This window comes from Canis lupus, chromosome 35 (genome assembly GCF_048164855.1).
Source record: "Canis lupus baileyi chromosome 35, mCanLup2.hap1, whole genome shotgun sequence".
Classification (NCBI taxonomy): domain Eukaryota; kingdom Metazoa; phylum Chordata; class Mammalia; order Carnivora; family Canidae; genus Canis; species Canis lupus.
In genome coordinates this window covers 26,452,399-26,475,391 of record NC_132872.1, presented here as the reverse complement: position 1 = coordinate 26,475,391, position 22,993 = coordinate 26,452,399, and the positions used below count along the sequence as shown (strand labels likewise).

At 41.4% G+C, this 22,993-nt stretch overlaps 1 protein-coding gene across 1 annotated transcript; it reads right to left on the bottom strand.

The window, feature by feature from the left end:
• Positions 1–359: 359 nt before the first annotated feature.
• GABRR3 (gamma-aminobutyric acid type A receptor subunit rho3) lies at positions 360–22,456 on the bottom strand. Its single transcript, XM_072811687.1, is given in 9 exon segments — positions 360–463; positions 2,317–2,469; positions 8,777–8,826; positions 8,828–8,906; positions 9,905–10,033; positions 13,722–13,764; positions 13,767–13,931; positions 16,345–16,412; positions 22,384–22,456. Coding segments are annotated over 9 exon segments (810 nt in total). The 5' UTR covers positions 22,403–22,456.
• Positions 22,457–22,993: the final 537 nt, after the last annotated feature.

Genomic DNA, 22,993 nt, shown 5'->3' with positions numbered 1-22,993 from the left:
AGGAGAAAACCCAAACTAGTACAGAGAATTGCAAACAAATTTATTGTTTGTTTAGTTTTTTTTTTTTTTTTTTTTTTTTTAGATTTTATTTATTTACTCATGAGAGACACAGAGGGAGAGAGGCAGAGACACAGGCAGAGGGAGAAGCAGGCTCCATACAGAGAGCCGGATGCGGGACCCAATCCTGGGACCCCAGGATCACACCCCGGGCCCAAGGCAGATGCTCAACTGCTGAGCCACCCAGGCGTCCCTGTTTGTTTAGTTTTATCAAACACTGGGCTGTAGCCAGGCACCAGCCCAGGCAGTTGACATGAATGCTCCTATTCATCTCATGCAGTGACCTTAGAAGGCTGTATCAATCATCTCATTTTGCAGATGAGGAAGAGGAGGCTGGGATCTCGACCACTACGCTTGGTTCTGAATTTGGAGAGGATGCTAAATAGTGTCAAATACTTCAGAGAGTCTGACAGAGGGAGAATGACCGAGAAAAGGCAAACGGGATAGACAAGTAGTCAGAAGGCTCTTCAGGAGAACCGGGTAGCCCAGTTACTCTGCCAGTAAAGCAGAGTGCAAAATATCTATTTTGTTTTGTTTTGTTTTGTTTTATTCTTAGGAGAAAGGGAGAGAGTGTGCTGTGGGGGAAGGAAGGAGGGAGAGAGAGAATCTTAAGGAGGCTCCAGGCCCAGTGCAGAGCCTGATGCAAGGCTCAGTCTCACGACCCTGAGATCATGACCTGAGCTAAAATCAAGAGTCTGACACTGAGCCACCCAGGCGCCCTCAGAGCACAGGATATCTTTGCAAAAACTTAAGGGTGTTAGGAAGCAAAAGCCAGAAAAGATAGCAGTGATACAGGAATACTACAGTTCCCTTTATTAAGAGGGGGGGAGGGACATTTCTGATTTTTATATTATTTTACATAATTCTGCATAGCAGATTCCCCAACCCCTAGGGATCACATGTAGATGCAAGAGGCACAGAATTTCAGGGGTGACTTACATGCATTCTAGTGTTCTCCGTTCTGCCCAGCCTGCCCTGGAACCAGCTTTTATGACTTGTCATTGTCAAAGTGTAAGAGTTGAGCAGTCAGCTTCAGGAATCTGACTGAAAATCATGTTCATGCACTTTTGGATACTGAACATCTTTCTGTCTCAAGGGCTGGAAATGTGCTTGTCATCCCCTGTTCAGCTCTACCCTGCCCCACTGCCGTACTGAGGTCGGGGAACGACTGCTCTGATGTGAAGTCACAGCCACAATAATTTACTCATTCAGATGGTATTTTTTCCATGAAGACAGTCAAGCCTTACATGCTTGTAGAGTGAAGCTTTTAATAGGGAAAAGAGGTGAGCCAATTATTAATATCGATGACAATTTATGTCTTTCAAATGATCTTTTGAAGTGTGCATAGAATTTGTGAACATTAGCTTAGGAATCACCCTTTCTGGAATGAATTGTGTGATCATTACAATGATCGTGAAGCACTTCTCACAATCTTCTGTCTGGGTAGAGCATGACAGGTCGAAGAACAAAATCAGCTGAAATGAGGGAGCTCGGCTCTGAACCAGCCGAGAAGGCAAGTGGGATCGACTCTTGGTCTCATTAAGTAACACGTCATCCAAGTGCTTAGCTGGGCATCTTCCGCTTTGTAAGAACTCAGTCACTGCTAAGTGGGTCTGAAATGGTTCCCATAAGTCAGTATGTGACAGTGGCACGTAGCACGCTACACGGAGTGGATAATCACACCTGAGCGACGACTTACCAAAGCTGGCAACGCCTCCCTCCATGAAATCTCTTGCCAACTAAAGTACCACAGTAACTGAAATTTCACGGTGGTTGTTTTGATTTTGGTGTTTAGGTTAAGCCCTGATTTCTCGATAGCTCTGCCCCCGTCCCAAGGAGTAATGTATTAAGATACCAGCAGTAAAATGTGAATTAGTTCGAAGGTTCTTTTTTCTATGATGCAAAGGTTTGTCACGCAAAGTGAAGTGGTTTGGGCAAGGGATGGTGAGGTTTTCCTGCAAGTGAGGAGACAGGTTTGTAAAGTGAGGCTGTTTATGCTTCATAATTTCATAATTTCTCCTTATTATTCAGTTTTTGGCCAGCTGGTACAGGCTTCATATCTAAAGACTCAGTTCCCAAGGGAAGAGTCCAATTACAATTTGCCCCTGAGGTTGTCAAAATAAATGTCGTAACCTGAGTGCATGTCTCTAACTACCTACTAAACCATGAGTCTTTCCCTTTCCACTTATCACCCTTCTTTATTTACCTTTTTGAACTTTCTCCTTTAGTGACATTTCACAAATGTGCAGAAAGACTTACCCAGGGAAACTCTTGCAGGAATAGCTCCCTGGTCAGTCCAAAATGAAATCCATGAAAGCATTACCATCAGCATAGCTGGGAAATAGGTTTGTAGCATGAAGAAGAAAATATGCCTCCTTAGCACAAAGTTGATGAAAAGCCTGTTGTACCAACCTATGAGAAAAAGCCAGAGTTTTCCTTAGAATAGGCTTCCTCATGAAAGCATCACACTTAATGAAATGACCTGCTTCTTTAAACTCTAAGCTCTAAGGGAACATGGAACTGAACACGCTCACCCTTGTTTACCCAGGAGGAGGGCAGGGCCTGGGCCTGGCGCTCCATCAATGTTTGTTGAACTAACAGACCTGTGGTCTGTTTCCTTATGTGATTCAAAGATTTCCCTTAAATTTCATAGCTGCTGTTTAGGAATGAATGGTAATTATATTTTGTGGAATGGCCTTTAAAGACCTTTCTCCAAAATATATTGGGTTTGCATTGTTTCTGCAAGTGGGCAAATCTTCAATACATGACTAATGACCAGGTGCAATAGCCAATAAATCATTTATTAGCTATAACAAATGAAAGGGAACGTTTTATCTGAAGGAAAAGATTCACAGTAGCTACTGAGTCATTGGATTCCAAGTTGGAATCCAGACAGCGAGGGATTCATCAAGGGAGTGGGTGAAAGAAATATTTGTAAAGTGTTTGTATTATTCAAAGTCTGGTGGGTACCATTAATTTATCTATAATAATTCTGAAAAAAAAAGAGTAACCAAATGATGATGTTTCTTTGCTTCTGGCTGGAATTATATAAGCGCACACTGGTAATATTGATCAATTCACGCTGATCAGAAGCAACAATTGCAGTCACATACACACAATTTTGTTCAGGTTTCCCTTTTCACATTGGCTGCAAGAAAGTTGAAAGCCAAAAGAGAAGGGACTATAGGTTAAAAATTTCAAAACAAAACTATAAGCATTGCAAAAGTGTTTAGAGTGTTTACTACTGGTGTCAGTAGTAATTTCTTAGGAAACTCAAGATGGCATATTTATTAGATGGATCAGGTCAATATTCAGGCATTCGGCCTAAAACATAAACCTAGCAGACCCACCCTGAAATGGCAGGTCTCTGCTCTTAGTACTCTATCCTCATTTACACACTCATGACCTTCTCGTCCCCATCTGTTCTGAGGTTCTCTTTCACCATCATATGTGTTTCAGGAATATCAAACAATTTCATTCCCCAGGGAAATAAAAGACACATTGCATAGTGCATACTAAAGTCAGAATATACATTATTTTTTGGGCTACTCATTGTCTTGTATTATCCATGTTGCAGTCCTACTTCATTATTGCGGGCAGCTGAAAATTTGGATTATAGCTGCAGAGTGGAATAACAGCTTCTCTGACGGTATAACTTTATAGATTTACTGTGAGATTAAAAGAGATAAAGAAAATCTGTGGAAGAACTTCATAAAGAAAGGCAGTTAGTTATATGGTTTTAACTCTGAACTAAATTTTGGTCAGAAGGTCCTTTCTTGACTCCTAATTTTCTGAATAACAACTTTGTCTTTGGCAAGTGAGAGAGGCATGCTGCTCTGCTGTGTGGCTCTTCAGGGCATGAGAGGATAGGGAGAGTATCGTGGTTGAGGCTGTAGGCCAGGAAGAGATCTCTCCACCACCAGGAAAGGTGGTGCTGCCTTGGAAAGATGTGGAACCCTTGGATAGCATGATAAAGCATCTGGCTCCACTTTTGATATTTGACTTCTAACAGCACCCAAGCCACATTCTTCCTTCCCCTTCTGTCCCACATCTGGGCAAGGTAATAAGAAAGCCTGGTGCTCCCTCTTTGGGGACCCACGGGAAATTCAAACCATGCAGGGGAGTCCTCCCTCTAGTCCCCACCTAACCACCACAAACCCCCAAGCCAGTCACCCCTCCCTGTTTTCTCAAGCCATTTTCAGACCTACTTAGGAGCCAACCCTGCTCCTCTAGAAAACCTCATTATGTGTGTAATAAATCTCTTTATAAAACCCTTTTGCTACCTTGTGGCATCATCAATTTTGACATTTGAACCACATTCTGGATGGAAGGGCCCATCAGCTTCTACCAGTTTGTTACATGGTAGAAAGATGGGGAGTTTATGAAAGAGAAAAGAGAGCTGGAGAGTTGGCAGTCAGGAAAATGCAAGAGGGGAAGTGATTCAAGAGTCAGTCCCAAGACAAGGTTCCAGGAGGTTTTGTACCTGGAGACTGTTACCTTCAATGGCCTGTGATACTAAAGGCCTCATTCAGTGTTTAAAGGATCAAGACAATGTTGTTGGGATGCCTGGGTGGCTCAGAGGTTGAACACTTGCCTTCGGCCCAGGGTGTGATCCTGGAGTCCCAGGATCAAGTCCCACATTGAGATCCCTGCGTGGAGCCTGCTTTCTCCCTCTGCCTATGTCTCTGCCTCTCTCTCTCTGTGTGTGTCTCTCATGAATAAATAAAATCATTTAAAAAAAAAAGATGATGTTGTTGATGAAAATAGTGATGCTAGCTACAAGCTAATATTTCCTGAACACTTAACACATGGCAGACAATATTCAAAGTTATTTATGGTAGACAGTATTCTAAATTATTTAAATGTATTAAGTCATGTATCCTCACAACCCTAGGAGGTGGGAAGTGTTATAAACCAAGTTAAAGATGAAGACATTGAAGCTTGAGGAGATTAAGCAACTTGCCCACATTTCTAGTAAATGGTAGGGCCAAGATTTGAACTCATGCAATCTGTCTCCAAAACTTGTACTTTAACCACTACATTATGCTCCAATAAAGAGTAATTATCAATGCATTCTTTAGGGACAGAAGTCATTTTTTTCCCTTTGTAAATTTACAGTGCATGATTGTGAGGGACACTGAAAGGCATGAGAGGGCAGAGGCCCTCACTAGCTTGTTAATATTGCCAGGGAGAGGTAAAGATGATGCCAAGGGGAAAAAGTCAGGACCTGATGGTTCAGCTATCGAGGGGGACACTAAAGTTATATAATTATAACTATACTTCTGGATCCTCTAACCAAAGCCAGTAGTTTTTTTTTTTTTTTTTTCCTTCGGTAGAGCTGATTTGGCTATACAGAGGTTATGGTGATTGTTATAATCATTGGAATGAAGACAAAAAATAAGCAGATTATTTCTGATGAAGCTAATGTGTTTAAACAGGATACTAATCTGAGAAAAACACTTGGGTTTAGGTCTTGGGAGATCATATTTAATAACTCATGGATAAGGTGAGCCAGGATTATATTTTTGAGCTAAAATAAATTTCTAACTGATGAGCTTTCTGAAACCTAAGAATTGTTGAATAAACCCAGATATGATTAATAACTTGATATTTGGGGGTGCCTGGGCAGTGCAGTCGGTTAAATGTCTGTCTCTTGGTTTTGGCTCAGGTTGTGATCTCAGGCCCCGCATTGAGGTCTGTGCTCAGTGTGGAATCTGCTTAAGAATCTCTTCCTCTCCCTCTGCCCTTTCCCCTACTATCTCTCAAATAAATAAAGAAAATCTTTTTAGAAAGGTGATATTTGGCTACAATTTCCAAAATTCTTTACTCTAATATTTTTATAGTCTTATTTTTTTTTATAGTCTTAAAGCCCATTTTAATCTTTCTTATTAAAAATATATGCATTAAAACAGTTAAAAAATACAGAAGTGTTGAAAATATCCCCAATCTATACTCAATTCTTAGAAGTATCAATTGTTAATCTTCTTAGACATTAAAAAACCATATATATAAGTCCTTCTTAAAATAACAAATATGAGATCATATATATTCTCCTGTAACATGATTTTAAAAATTTTAAATTTACTATAGATAATTCTCTATCATTCTATGCAAACCATGTATATGTAAACCTAATTCTTTTCTTTTTTCATTTTTCTGAGAAATCAAAATGTTTTTTTTCTTAAAAATGTAACCATACTGGAATGTTAGGAATTTTTAGTGGGTTTTAAAACACTTAAAAGCATCTTTTGGAGCAGAAAGTTCTTCAATGCAAGTATTTTGTGTGGTTTTAGACAGACTTTAAAACATTACCAGAAGAAGAAAAAATCAACTAGTGTTGGACCTGACTGGTACGGCTTAAAAAGTCTGACAATGACAAATAACAAGGCAGTGAAGCCAATGGAATGGCATGTTGGAGAAGTAAGAATTTGGAAATGAAATTTAACCTTTTCCTTTTAAGAGTATAGCTGAGTGTATACTAAAGGATACTTGTGCTTCAAAATCTGAAGAAACGTCACTGCCATTATTATACATGTAGTATGTATTCTGTGCAGGAAACAACATCCTTAGATTTCTATGCTTCATATATATGACACTGTAATAGCTTCAGACATTGCAAAGACTTATTCATAATCTATCATGTGCCAAATTTATTCCATCATAACAGTAAAATGAAAATAGCTGTAAATTATACTTCGACATGTACTATTGCTCATTGCATCCACTCTTGTTTAAATAATAATTAAATTTAGGATTCAGAGCATTACAAATCCTGACAGAAACATACTCACACAGTTAACTCTTGAACAATGTAGGGGTCAGGACTGCTGGCCCTGGTGCACTTGAATATCTGCCCAGAAATTTCTAGTCCCTCCAAGCCTAACTACTAGCAGCCTACTGCTGTTTGGAAGTCTCACTAAATCCAACAGTTGATTTAGACATGTTTTGTATGTTATATGTATTATATACTGTATTCTTACAATAAAGTAAACTAGGAAAAAGAAAATGTTAAAAAAATCCAGAAGAGAGAGAAAATACATGTGCAGTGCCATACTGTATTTATTGAAAAAATTTGCATATAAGTGCAGTTCAAAGTCATGTTGTTCAAGGGTAAACTCTGTTTACTTATATAGAGAAAGATTAGAGAGAAAGGAAAAAGGAGAACAAAATATATAAAAATAATAAGTTTATATCTATGAGGTGGGATGACAAAGGCTTTTTCTTTAAACTTCTCTGAATTTTTTTTCAAATTATGTGCCTTTTATTCACTCATTCAGCAATTACCTATTGAGCATCTATACTATGTGCCAGAGGTATATCAATGATCAAAACCAATAATATGTGTTACTTATATAATCAGAAAAGGCCATAAGCGTTACTACAGTTAGTAGCATTATCTGCTGAATCCCAAGCAAAATAGACAAATAAGTTAAAGAGAGTATTTGTTCTGGATCTAAACAGCTAAATAACTGTTGGTTCTAGAAAGTCCTTTAGCTTCGCTGTGATGTAAATTTTGTCTTCTCTCTTAGTGATTCAGGATGTTTATTTACAACCTGATAACTCCAGAGTGAAAGGGCAGAGTAGAGCACGTCCAGGGAGAAAAGTCAGTAGGTAAAAGCATTTGAGGCAGGGTGGCTCTGAAACCCAGGGGCAGCACACACTGTCCAGGCTCCTTACGGCTTCGAAAACCTAAAATGGCATTTTTATATGGATTCTTCCAGAAATGACGCAGAGTGCTAATAACCAGGGAAGAGGAAGCTACGTGGAGCTTTAATCAACAGGGATCAAGTATAATTTAAAAAGCGCTGTGGATACTATTCTATGTTGCCAAACAAGAAAACGTCTGTCAGAGTAAAGAGTTTGCAATACAGGCCGGATATTGAGTGGATTTTCTGCTTTTCTGACTGATTCACCCAGCAATGCCTACTGAGTATACGTGCTGCCCAAGCAAGCACAGCGGTGTTTCCTGGGCATCTGTCATGTGCGGAGCCTGTTTCAGGGGCCGGGGAAGAAATGGTGAACGAGGCAGACAGATTTCTTGGACTCTTTCTAGTCAGACCCTCAGACAATAAAGCAGTCAACTAGAGACTATTTCAGGTAGTGTTAAGTGCTGTGAAGACAAACAGGCAGGGATTGGTGAGGAAGGAGGCCTGGTTTAGACATGAGCGTTAAGAAAGCACTCTTTGAGATCATATTTGAACAATGCCCTGAACAGAAGGAGGGAGCTGGTCATGAGAAAACTTGGGGAAAATCATTCCAGGTGGACGGAGGAACAGGCCAAAGCAGAAGCCCTGTGGGTAGAAGGAGATTGGTGTGTTTGAGGACAGGCAAGAAGGGAGAGATCAGAGAGGTAGGTCATGTGGGCCTTGTAGGCCATTTGAGAAGCTTGAGTTTTGTTGTTAGTGTGGTGGAAACACCATGGAGGGTTTTAAGCAGGAAAGAATTGTGGTCTTTGTCTTTTCAAAGAAGGCTCTGTCTGCTGTGTTAAGCGTAGACTGCAGGGGCCAGGTGTGGGAGAAGGGTGTTCACCTGCAAGTGACTGCATGAGGGGGCGAAGTCCCATGCTGGGCAGGTGGAGGAGGTGGCCTGTAAAGGAGGGAAGTGGGTATTGGCCAAACAGGACCCTTGTTGGGATTCCGGTCTCTTCACCTGCTGTGGTGCTCTGCAAACAGTAGGTGCTCAGTAAGTGCTGATGAATTGTCCACATAGGATAACGCACCTGTGCTGCTGTAGAAAGCAAATCCACTGGATGCAGTGAACTCCTCAATGAAGGGAAATACGCTCACCAGTATTTAGGGACTTGTTTCCATGTTTCCAGTACAGCATTAGATCCTCTTCACTGTAGGCGTCTGAAGCAAGACAGCAAGGTTCTTGGCATGAGAACAAGCTCTCGTGAGCTCCAGGAGCTCTACAACCACGATTTATGGAGCTCTGCGTCCCCGGTGCCTGGTCCGATGACACGAATATATCGGATACTGAAAAACATTTGCCACGAGGCTGTTGATCCCCATACCTACCTAAAGAAAAAATAATCTCTAAAAATCAGACTCTAATTTCTGACATAGATGGTGGCCTTTCGTGTGCCCATATGATGAACTCTCCACAGAGCTGCTCCCTGCCCCGCGAGCACCGAGGATCATCAAACCACTGCCTGTTCCAAGTCACAGGCCTGACCCCAGGTCTTCGGGCCCCCTCAGTCTTGTAGGTCTCTGGGAGGAAATGCTGAAACGAGCCGAGCTCATAAGGAATTATCTTCTGAAATCGAAGAATGCTATAGAAATTTTCTAATGGATTTGATGAGCAACAGCCACTGAAATTCCCAGCATTTTGGCCGCATTATAAAAACCTGCCATCAGCTTTTAAGGGGTCATATCAAAAACAATCGAGGGGCCCAAGCGACTGACAAGGGCTGGCTCAGGAGCCCTCTGGCAGGGCTTTGATTAGAGGGTCTAGGTCTAGAGCTGCCTTTTTCTGGGGAACCCGAGCACATTTCATGGAAGATAGTGACTTATATGGGAACATGAATTCTAGAGCTTTCCAAATTTGGGGAGTGTGTCAGTCCACGTTCATAAATCAGCAAGAATATACCCCTTTGGGGAGTTTGTTTCTTTATAAGCAGTGCAGAAAGTGCAGAATGTGTACTCATGAAAACTTCTTTCCTTGGGTGTTCTCTTTTGAGAGACAATCTGCCATCATCCTTGGTTTAAAAAAATTACAATTTTGAATTAATATGTTTAACTTATATCAAGATTTTTAAATGCTCATTAAGAACGTGCTTGTTTTCATGCAGGTATGTGACGACATGTTCAGATCAAGAGTGCTCACTCCATCAGGAAGTAAGACTTACAGCTTTCCAGTTCAAGGGAACAAGTGTCAAGAGTGTCCTCGTTCTGAGTGTCAAGAGGAAACCTGCTGAAATCCATAAAGCACGTGGCTGAAGCAGTTATCCTGTAACAGGAGAGAGAAAACAAAAACTGCAGATCGTTTCACCATATGGCCAAGTAAACATGCAATATTGAAGCTCCTTGACTGGGGCGCCCGTTTTGTGTGCCTTTCAAGAAGAAGGCAAAGCAGGCATTCCCATCCTCTGTGGACATAACGAATAAGGAAGCAAACCCAGGAAGGTGGGTGGTTTTCTGAAGACACAGGGTGAACGCGTGCATTCCAGCTCTAAAGATCGTTTCTGATCTCATGGTTTCCTAGTTGGTGCCCTCTATATTTTTTGGCTCTGATATCTTCAGAAAAACATACTTCAAAGGGAGAGGATTTGAAATAGATTTAAATATTTTCTGCTTTTTGGAAGATCCAAAGTTAGGTGTCTAGTCATAAAGGGCTGGGATGGTGGTAATAAAAACCGACGGGTAAAGGTTCCTCTCACAAAGCAAGTTTACCTGGGAAAATTCGCTTTCCAGGAGTGAGGAGAAGGCCTGGAGCATTTTCAGTTATAGATTTATGTGCACAATGCATAATTCAGGTGCCATTAAGGCTTGCATACTGATGAGGATTGTTTTTTCAAATTTTATATCCTCCTAGATTTTTCTGGCTTTAGGCAGAGGCTGCTATACTATGATCCTGCCTCAAAGCAGAAACTCTGGTACCCACACCACAGATCAGAGGGTTATAAAAGGCCCCTGAGCAAGTTTGCACAAAACAAAGGCAACAGCTGCTCCTACCCGTGGTGCCCCCAAGTTAATCAGAGAACTAGAACCATTTTATCTTCCACGGGTTGAATTCTACTGTCAATAGTCATGCAGCAAAACGCCAAGCCAGGGAGGTATGTGGATGATTTTGTGTCACAAAACATAGTCATTTTGGCATATCCCCGGCACAGGTGATCTTTGAACAATGCATGGGTTGGAGCTCCAATCTCTGTGAGTTGAAAATCCCGTGTAAACTTTGACTCCCCGAAAACTTAACTATTAAGAGCCTACTGTTGACCAGAAGCCTACCGACACTATAAAGTCAATTACCACATATTTTAGATGTATTTTATGCTGTGTTCTTACAACAAAGCTAGAAAAAAGAAAATGTTATTAAGAAAGTCATAAGAGAAAATGTATTCACAGTACTGTACTATATTTTTAAAAGATTCTCATAAAATAGATGTGCACAGAAGGGACCTCTGAAGTCTTTGAATCTACCTCCTTCATAGGTATAAATTAGCAATCAAAGTGGTTACCTAAGAGGTGGTAAAGAAAAAACTATTTATGGCACTTGTTAAAGAATAGTAAGGAAGATTTTATTGAGGGGGACTACTATAATTTGGTTTATTAACAAGGGAGAGAGGGGAGGGCTCAACTCCAAATACAACAAGGAAATGTGGGAATTTATAGCCAAGGAGCAGGCTACATTACTCAGAGGAGACATCACAGGGCAGGGGGAGCGGAGGGGGAATCTGGCTAAAAGGACCTAACAGGATTCTTGCTGAAGGTGGGACACTGTGGTCAGACATCACCTGGGGTGGTGGAGGATGAGGAATACGATCAGTTTGGAGGGTGATCAGATATTGAAGACGGAGGATTCTGGCTAAAGGCACTTAGCAGAGATAAAAACAGAAGCTCAAAAGTCAGGGTCTAGGTGAGAAGAAAGTTCAGAGGAGCCTAGCAGAGTTTGGTCAAAGAGAACATCTTTGTTTGTAGATGGAGTCAGAACCAATCCTAGAACTGGATAACCTGGCTCCGGGCTTAGACTGACTCTGGTGTCAGCTAGAAGAGCTGTGTGGACAACAATTTTGAGTCTTTCTGTGTTTGGGGATTTCCCAACCACACCCTCAGTTTCCATGATTTGCTAGGACTCATCAAAGTGGTAACGCTGATAGTTATGGCTTACTGCCACGAAAGGACACAGATGAAAATCAGCGATGGAAAAGGCACAGAGGGTAGAGGCCAGTAGGAGCCAGGAGCAAGTTTCCAGCTGTTGTGTCTAATGGACAGTGACAAATGGCCACATGCATGGAGTACTGCCAACGAGGGAAGGTACGTGAGCCTTGAGGTCCAAATGATTAACTAAGAGGTGGTCACATAGGTCTAGCCGACCTTGGTCTCCAGCCCCTCCAGAGGTCAAGCTGATACCAGGTAACTCAAAGCCTGCTCCATAAATCTCATTGTTAGCATGGACTATCTGGTGTGGCCCAAGCCTCAAGGTCAACAAAGATCCTCTTATCAGGCAGGATATTTCGAGGGATTAGAGATTATCTCCAAGGAGCCAGAAATGCTTCCTTGGAATGTGCAGGGTAAGGACAATCTACTGAATTAATTCTTTCATCAAAAGAATTAATTTTTAAAAGTTAAAAGGTTTAAGAAGTTGATTCCTTGGCCAGATGCTGCTTCTGATTCCTCGTGAGGCCCGACTCCAGTACTTACCAGAATCCCATGTTGCTCCTGACTTAAAAGTTCTATCGAAAGTTGTACTTTCATTATATTTTTAAAACATTGACAGCAAATATGACCCTATCACCTTTGTACTAAAGTGAGCAAGGTGTTTTTTAATGAACAAAAAGAATCTGTGTTAATTTACTATTGCCACTGTAACAAATTATCACAAACTTGGTGTCTTAAAACAATACAAATTTATTCTCTCACAGTTCTGGAGCCCAGAAGCCTGAAATTAGTATCACTGCACTGAAATCAAGGTGGCAGAAAGGCCTTGTTCCCTCCAGAAGCTCTAGGGGAAAAGTCAATCCTTGCCTCTTACAGCTTCCGGCAGTTGTTAGCATTCCTGTGCTGGTGGCTCTATCATTCCAATCTCTGTCTTAATGGTCACATTGCCTTTCTCTAACCAGGATTCTTATGATTGATTGCATTTAGGTCCCAACCAACTGATCCAGAATAATTTGCTTATCCCAGGATCCTTAACTTAATCACATCTGCAAAGATCTTTTTTTTTTTTTTTCTTTTTAAGGCCAAATGAAGTGACTTTCACATGATCCAAGGACTAGGACAATGGATATCATTTGGGGACCCTTTTTTTTTTTTTTTTTTTTTTTTTCAGTCTTACTACAGAGTCTTTCTGGGATTTCTAAGACATTAAAAAAAATGAACTAAACCTGATTTACTAAGCATCTTTAGAATTACCAATGATAAGCCATGCAGTATGTACAGGATGCATTAGGCTAAAAGAACATATGGTATGTGAAAGATGGAGGGCTGTTATAGCATAGTGTCAGAAAAAAATATTTTGAATTAAAGAAGTGAAAAGGGAGTAAACAAATTAGTGGTAATTTGAATGATGACTATACTTTCTTGTGAAAAATGAAGGAGATAATTAAGAACACTATTTAGTTAATCCAAGATTCCGGGATTGCTTGTCAATGTGCAGTTAGTAAAAAAGAAAAGCAATTTTATGCACCTATAAAATTGTGGGCCAGACTTTTAGGGATTTCCATAATTCAACTCTGCTCTGGCCAACCTTATTTTCTATCAATCCCCAATGATGTGTTGAGTAGATAGATAGAGAACTATTTTTTAAAATCTGGAAGTTAGAACAAGGAAAAAAAATCACATTTTCTGTGTTTGTCCCAATCTTCAGCATCACTAAACAGACAGTAAGTAATATTGTGAGCTTAGCCAGTAGTGAGATCCACTAGCTTTGGTGTAGACCTCCCTGGTTATAGGGAAGCCAATGATGGTCCACAGCCCTTCTGACCTGAGAGTGAAGAGGACTGTTTCCATTAGGGTATACATGCAGCATGATGTTCTCCACAGTTTTTTATCATGAATGAAGGATCTTTTGGAATGGACAAAAAAGATGTCAGGCACCCAAATCTTTTTGATCAATCTACGATCAAAGGTCATGCTTTTGTTTGTTGTGCTAGGAAAGGAGAGCCTCTCATCTTTCCAGTAATGTCTGAGATAAAAAAAAATCATTGTAAAGTCCTAGGCAGAGAGAAAAAGAGACAAGTCAAAGCCAGTAGGAATATGGTTCAGGATGACCAATTAATACCATTCGTCCTAAACTGATGGGCATGGGTGTTAATGACCTATAATGTGAATGGCTTATATTGTATTTTCAGGTAGATTTAGGATGAAGCCAGTGAGCTTGACTTGCAGAACCTCTCCTTCACCTGGAGTCTGGTGGATGTTGAGTTTCTACGAACCATAGAGAATTCAAGTTGGGAAAGGGAAGCCAGATTAAAACTGGGAAACATTTCTACCTAAGCACTGATAAGTCACCTAAAGAGATCTCAGAAGAAAAGGACTTGGAACTACATGGCCCAGTATTTTATTTTCACTTAGTTTTTTCATTTCATTGTAAATAAATGTTCACTTTTATAATGGATTCTGCATCCATAAATTTGTATTATTTTTGTTTAAAAAAGCCCCTTCTCCAAGTTGAATAAATTATGGTCCCACAAAAACAGATATAGTATTTCTTAGAGCTGTTAGTAGAAAGCATGCTGTCAGAGATCCTGAGAAGATGATTTTCCTCAGCTTGAGAGACAAAAAGAATACCAAGAAGTTCTCAAATTCTACTGTGCAAAAGACTCAGCCATGAATTTGTTAAAATGGCACATTCCCCAGAAGCTAATACCCTGAGCTTCTGATCCAGTATGGCTCAGGGAACTGAATTATTTATTAGTGTGTAACCCAATTATAAAGAGATAAGGATGGTGAGGACTCTATTAACATTATTTTAGCAGAAAAAAAATTAGGTCAGTCAATACTTTGAGCTTTGTCTGGCTCTCAGATACTACATTTAATATTTTGTTTGAACAAAAACTCCCCTAGCTATGTCCAAGTCAGTGGGTGTGGATGATGATGATGTGTTTCACCTTTTACAACTGTTTACTCCTTCCTATCATTTATTTCCCAACAATACTCAGATTATTCTTGAAGTAGCACATGTGACAGAACTTGACATTTATTATACAAGCAAAAAACAAATCTCAATGAACTACAAGTAAGTCAGCAGTTAATGATGAGCTAGTTTGGTTTTTTTTTTTAAGGTTCAGAATAGAGGTACTTTGTATTATTGCTCTTGGTTAGTCTGGGAGCATCAGCCATGAGTGGTTTTGAATTAGGGTGAGGGCAAATAAACAGAATGATTCATTCATTCCCATAACACTTCAGGGAGTTGTGTGGGTTACTGCAGGGATTGCTTTAGTCAGCATATATTTAGAATCAGGTGCTCAGTCTGATCTGAAGGTCACCACCGAGCTTATGAAGACAAGTGCAGACATTAGTTTACAATAGTTTATACATTTATACATTCCAGTGATACTGCAAAATCACGACTAGTGGGCACTATCATGAGAGAGCAGGATGCACAGCAGGTTGAGATGAAGAGTGGGGTAAAACTTCAAGGAATTGAAAGTGAATTCGGGGTGGGAAGATGATAAATGAGAAGCAAAAGAAGCCAACACTGGGGGTCACTGATAATTAGAACACATTTTCACCTTGGGCATGGAGAACCCAGTGCAGTTTTAGCTGATACTCACCCTTATTCAGGTAAGAAGGGTGAATTCTGGTTTTAGGGGCAGAGGGGTGGAGACCATGAGAACTTTAGATGCAGACAGGGTCATTCAGGGATAACTTAGAGGTTACACCAGGATAAAGGAAATGAATACTTGTTCCTGGAGTACAACAGGCTCAAGAAAATGTCGGTAGAAGCTGGTTTTGGTCAAGGAAGAGCCAAAATGTTCTAAACAAGGCATTTTTGAGTAGTGAGTACTCTTGGTGCTATTCCCTTTGGGAGTAGGGCAGTTCAAATGAAGGAAGTTTCATATTTAAACTTGAAATAAATATTGAATTTGATAATGATAAGGACTAGAAAAACAGTAGCTGAAAATGGAAACAAGATATAACAAGTCATAGAAAATTTTGTTTAGAATTTGCTGGAATTTTTACAAGTCTTATAATTTTTCATTCAGTCAGCATTTAGATGGCAATGACTAGTTGGAGGAATCCCTATAAATAAAAATATTAATTAAGTATATATATATATAAAAATACATATAAAGATAATTTGATCTTACAATTCAATTGATTTATATTTTCTAGGCCCAGTTTCCTTAAGAGATTCCCTACCTTGTTTTTTCTTTCTTTTTTACATTTCTTTCTTTTACATTTTAATTGTAGTATTTGCATATTATAAAAGTAATATATAAAATCTAAATTTCAAGCAGACAGGAGTGAAAGGAGAGCAAAGCAACTTCAACTCTATGAAGCAAAGTAGGAAAAATACATAGTAGTAACATACATAATTAAAATGGTTTATGAAAACACCAGTGATTTTGATACTATTCTCTATACTTTCAGGAAAAGACCAATATCTGATAGAGAAACTTACCATGTTAACCTCTGAAATGCTGTCAATACTTTCAACCTGGACATCTATACCCATTGGCACTGGAGATCCTTCAGAAAGAAAAACAAATGATATACTCTGAAATCATTACAATTATTTTGGTAACACTGAAAGCAGGAAAGATCAATATCACAAGTGAATTACTTAAAAAATTTTTTAACAACAAATTTCTCCATTTTTCTATTGACATATTATTATACAATCAATTACAATAAAAAGGCACATGTATAAATAAATGTTTCAATAATTATCACACATTTGCTTAAGACCAGCTCAATATTTTCCTTCGTATAGTTAGAGTATGGAAGTAGTGTGTTCAATTTTTTGTTTGGTTTTTGTTTTAGCGAGTGGTGATTTAAAAAGGAAAAATGTTTCGAAAACATGTCTAAGGGTATGTAGAATGACGTATTCTCTATGGTAAGGATCATATTTTATAGTCAGGGAGTAGAATAGCTCATGGAGTTCATGACTCTGAAAGACGTGGGAGCCTCTTCTCTCTTGCCAAAGTCACTTGGGCAGCGCGTGGCAGGTGATAGAGTGCCACACAGGGACCCCGCACGTTCACAAATGTCTCTGTGCAGGACACCAGTCAGCAAAACCTGCAGTTGGGATGAAGCAAACATCCTTAGAAATGTGCGTGATGAGAACGTATTGAAAGTTAGAATCGGAGAAAACTCAGACAAGTGCTAAGACTTGTTTGCTGCTGGGTCTCAATGAACCGGGATGTCGGCATGTGGATGACAAGACCGTAAGAGGATCTAGACCAGAACGAGGCCCAGATATACCCTTGTTACACCTCATGAAAGGTTTCACCACTTCCGGGGTGAGGGTGAACTGATGTTAACAACTCCCCTATTTAGTATCATGCATGGAATTTGACATGTGCATATGTTACAATAGTTTATACATTTATACACGTAGTCTTCATGTCTTATTGTCCTACTGACCAATTCTTAATTCAATTTTATTGTCTGTAGAATTCTGAGTTAAAAAAAAAAAAAATGCTTTCAACAGTTTTTGAAACAGAAATCTTGCCCAGGTGGCCCCCAGGTGGCTGTTTTAGTTAAGATTCTGAGACTGAGGGGCACCTGGTTGGCTCAGTGGTTGAGAATCTGCCTTCGACTCAGGTCGTGATCCTGGGGTCCTGGGATCAAGTCCCACATCGGGCTCTCTGCATGGAGCCTGCTTCTCCCTCTGCCTGTGTCTCTGCCTCTCTCTGTGTCTCTCAGGAATAAAATAAAATCTTTAAAAAAGAAAAAGATTCTGAGATTGAGAAGGGTCGGGCTAGAAAACGTCCTTCCCAAGGCTAAATAATGTCTGGATGTGCTACATGTGATATACACGTGCATATCACTCAACAAAGCTCCTACGTACTGTGTTTTAAATGCACAACACGTTATAAAACATTTTGAAGAAAAGTGTCTACCCTCGGATGCCACCTGACCTCATTTTTGGCTCCTCTGAACTCCATGCCCATGTGTACCTCACTCCGAGGTCTAGGAATCTATATACTCTCCAGGACGGTGTGGAGGGGGAGGGACATGTAAAGGTAAGATGCAGAATCACAGAATTTTGGAGCTGGATGTAAGCTCCACGTATCATTCTTTTTACAGATCAGGAGCTGAGTCTCAGAGGGCAGGTAGTACTAAAACAGATGGATTAAAAATCATGGAAATTCTAGCTACCAAACCAGAATTAAAGCCAAACTTCCATCCCTTAATTCCTCTAAGTCTCAGTTTGTTCCTCTGTAAAATAGGGGAAATAAATCCACGGTACTGACCTAAGAGCGCTGCCCTGAGGCTAGACGAAAGAACGTGTGTCACGTCCTTAACCTAACACCATTCAAACGTCTTACCAACCAACCAGTTCAGCATCTCCCAGATCAGTAATGCATATAACAACACGCATAATAAGAACTCCTCAAATACTTTCATTAATTCCATATATGAAGCATTTGGAATATAGTAAAAGTAAATAAATGTTAACCGGTATGGTTATGTGTTGATTTCCCAGGATCAATATGTAGGTAGTAGCACACACATTTATAGTCTTTTTTTTATATGTATATAAAAAGATAAGATAGATCATCACTTGTATTTTTTTAAAAGATTTCATTCATTCATGAGACACAGAGAGAGAGAGAGAGACATAAAGAGAGAGAGAGGCAGAGACACAGGCAGAGGGAGAAGCAGGCTCCATGCAGGAGGCCCGACATGGGACTCGATCCCAGGTCTCTAGGATCAGGCCCCGGACTGAAGGTGGTGCTAAACCGCTGAGCCACTGGAGCTGCCCCATTAATTGTATTTTTATATATGCAGGAAAAAGGAGAGTTAAACAACAGTCATATATCTTATGTGTACAGAGCATTTAAAATACATTATACAATATATCATCTCATGTCATCATGACAGCCACTAGTCAGGTAGGGAGCTAGAACCGATGTTGGCTCCATGTGACATATGACATGAGTCGCTCAGAGATGTTAGAGAGCTTGCCTGGAGCCGAGGCCTGGTTATTGCAGGAACGTAGCCAGGTCCCTCTGGCTCCCAGTCTCCTCCTCTGGTCTGACAAGCACAGATTATACAGGCAGCCTTCACTGCCTTAGCTTTTGTCTTGACTCCCTGGCCAGTGTCTAGATGCTGAACTAATCCCATTTTAGAGAAACAAAGAAATCATCATCTCTGAGACCGAAACAAAAGAGCCTTCGGTGATGCGAGATGTAAAGGGCAGGAAAAACGCAAAGAAAATGAGCTGCAATTTACAGCCCAAGTTGAACACAAAGCTCCCCTAAATTTATATCCTCCTGTTTCCACATAATGAGACAATTAATCTTCTAATGCTTTATAAAAGTAAAAAAACACTGCAGCAGCAGCTGGTTTTAATGTTAAAGCTAATTAGGAAAACACATTAAGGCGAGGGAAGTGCTGAAGTCACATTTAGCTCAAGAGGAAAGCAGAAAGTGCTCGTGCGCAGGAGGAGGCTACAGCCGCAGGAGCTCGGTGGAAGCCCGCTTCCCCAGGAAGGTGGCCCCCAGGAAACAGAAATGGGTCACGTCTGACCAAGGCAGGAGCAGGGGAAGGGCCGTCTTTGGATTTTTCTGCCTGAACACATGAGACATTTGGATGCCAATTAGCCCCAGTCCTCGACTGTCAGAAAAATTCCTTTATCTGGGGATGATTTGTCACCTGCCACTAAGTAGCACGTTTCAATCGCATTTTTAATGACCCCACAATGGAGCCTCGGGGGGGGGAAGAATTGCTTTATTTTATTTTATTTTATATTTTATTTATTTTATTTTATTTTATTATTTATTTTATTTTATTTATTTTATTATTTATTTATTTATTTAATTTTATTTATTATTATTTTTTTTAATCAAAGCCTTTCCCGGGGATCCTGGGTGGCTCAGCGGTTTAGGGCCTGGTCCTGGAGTCCTGGGATCGAATCCCACGTCGGGGCTCCCTGCATAGAGCCTGCTTCTCCCTCTGCCTGTGTCTCTGCCTCTCTCTCTCTCTCTCTCTCTGTCTCTCATGAATAAATAATCTTGAAAAAAAAAAAGTGTTCCCACTCAAAAGCAAATCTTAACGTGTATCTCTAACAGATCAAAAGAGGTGGAAATTTAAGGTCCACTTTATGACTTTCCGGGGAGGGGGGACTGGGGTGATACCAGGGAGGGAGAATGAAGCTTTAAAGTGATTTGAGGTTAGAGCAGAGGGGTCTGGGTCCCCTGCAGCAGCTGCCCCTCAGGTTGTAAGGTGCATTGCAATCACCTGGGCACCTTATTACAATGCAGATTTGGATTCGCAAAGCCCGGGGCGTGGGGCCTGAGCTTCTGCATTTTTAACTCCCTCCCAGCTGGTCCTTGAGGCCCTGGAGGGACCTTCCCAGAGCGCTGGCGTTAAGGCCCAGGTTCAAGGACATTTTTCTCCGCATCTTTCTGGTCCAAGGTAGATCCGTAGGAGCCCTTTCCTCCGAGATAGGGGTTCATTTACTTGGGGAACCTAAACTGCCAGGAATCGGGGCCGCTTCTGGTGCTGGTGCCGAGGGCCTGCACCCCCGGGAGCCCCGGGTCGAGCCTTTCCTGGGCGACTGGCGCCCCCTAGCGCCCCGAAGGCCCCGGCCGGCCGCTCCCTCGCTCCTACTTGCTCCAGCGCCTTCCCGGAGTCGCGGAGACCCGGTGCCGAGGACCGCGTGACGTCGGGGCACCTGGGGCGGCGGGGGCTGAGCCCTGGAGGCGGCCCCCGAGGGAGGCCACCGACACGTCTTCAAACCGGATTCATGTCCAGGCTCCCAAAATCTTAAGTTCAGGAAGGGTGAGAAACGCCCCGAGATCTACCCTGCTGCGGATTATCCGGTTCAGCAAGGATCATAAGTGACTCCCAGACCAGCCCTCTGAGCTTCACCCAGGGGTTGGCTAGAAATGCTAATTGTTGGCTCGGCCAGATCTAGGGAGCTGAAACCTGGGGGTGGGGCTCAGGTATCTGCCAAGAACCCCCAGGTGGGGGCACCTGCGTGGCTCAGGCCCTTAAGGGTCTGCCTTTGGCTGGGGTCCTGGTTTCAGGCCTCAACATCGGGGTCCCTGCTCAGTGGGGAGTCGGCTTCTCCCTCTCCTGAGGGTACGGTCAATCAATCCATCCATCCATCCATCCATCCATCCATCCATCCATCCATCCATCCTCCAGGTACTTTGATGCTTATGTTGCAGTCCCGAATCTAATCAAATCAAAGCCAGACCCTTAGAATTGCAACCCAATGGATTCCATGAAATTAAAAAACAACAAACATTCCTCACCGTTAACAACCATCTGACCGGCTAATCGATGAGTTCCCGAGGTGCCCACATGCCCCGAGCTTCCCTGGGTCAGGACCACAGTACTGCGAGCGGCCCGTCCCCACCCCACGCGGGGAACGTGAGGAATGAGCTGCCTGTGGAAAAGCTGCACCTGCTCCGGCCTTCCCAGCCTCACGTTCCCTTCTGTTGTGGCCACACTGGGAGGGTCCTGCAAAGTCGTCAGCTCAGGAACCGTGGGAGTGGAGACTTAGATCAATGAAGAAGCTCCGGGAAGGACTTAGGGGCAGGGGAGGGAGACTTCCCATTAACCGCTTGATACCACCAAGTCCTGTGTTGTTTCTGGAAAACTTGGTACCCTTGGCGATGCAACTGGGTGCACGTTAAACAATCTGGGGCAGGAAAGACTTTGTTCCCAGTATGTCCTTATAGGGCCCCTTTCCGTCCTCCTTACCTGCCCTTGCATCTTGGTTCCACCAGGTGTTGCATTTTTCATGGCTCTGAGCAAATCTCGTAACCTCTCTCTACTCACTAGGCCCTGCGAGGCTGACATAAGCTAGTGCATTAACAGGCTCAGCCCAGGGCCTGGCCCTCCACCCTTCCGAGCAACTTAAGTTGCTGGAAGTGATAAAAAGAAAAACCTGAACACAGTTTGTTTCCTAGGGAGCCATGCATTTGGTGTCCTGGTCCTTCCACCGAAGCCAGGCATTCCAGCTTATAAAGTTATTCAATGACATTTAATGAATATCATCACAGAATCCAATTTACAGATTTTAGTTGAGAGAATAAATTCAGGGGCATCCAGGTGGCTCAGTTGGTTAAGCAACTGCCATGGGCTCAGGTCACAATCTCAGGGTCCTGGGATGAGCTGCACCTGGGGCTCCTGCTCAGCACGGAGCCTGCTTCTCACCTGCCCTCTCACTCCTCTGTGCTTGCTCTCCCTCTCAAATAAATAAATAAAATCTTAAAAAAAATAAGTTGCTGTATCGGCATTATGTACCCATTCACAATTTATTGAGCACACACTATTTACAATTAGTAAATAGTATGGATATTTACTCAAAGAAATTTATCTTTTTTTGATCAATTTAAAATTTATCAGTTGTTCTCATTCAAGGGAATATCATTGTAAAAAAATTTGTTTTAATTGATGGTCTTGTGTTTTGGTGTTTATTGCTTCAGATTTTCAACTTTATTTTGACAGTGACCTTAGAGTTTTATAAAGATAATACCTCCAAATCCAGGTCTCATTGCAAAATCATGGTCCTCTATATGGAGAAGTCGTTCATATTGCAGGAGTCATGCTTTGGTACTTTTTTCCTCATTCTGGCTTCTTGTTTGCTATCTCTTCAAAGGGGGAAAAATACTTTTGAGATTTACATGGTTCTGGGTATTTTGATTGTGTTCAAGTTGGTATCCTCTGAAATATATATAAAAGCTCATTTTCTTAGCTTATCCTAAAAAATCTTCCAACATTTACTATTATATAAGGGTGGGCAGGTAAGGTAACCCCAAATTTGGAGCAACTTAGATGATGAACCAAGTCTGGATGTAATGCTCTGGGCAGGAGACGTTTCTCAGAATATGGTTTTTAGACCAGGAGAACCTTGTCACTACCACCTTAGATCCATGGACCACATCCCAGATCACCTAAAGCAGAATCCGATGAAACAGGGTGTAGGAATCTGCATGTTATTTAAGTGATTTTTAGGGTCAGCGAAGTCAATCTACTTCTGCACTAAGACAGTGAAACAAAAATAAAAACACGCTGCAAAATTGCAAACTGATGAAAATAGTGTTTTACAAAGACAAAATGAGCAGAAAGAAGGGGTGCGAGTTAAG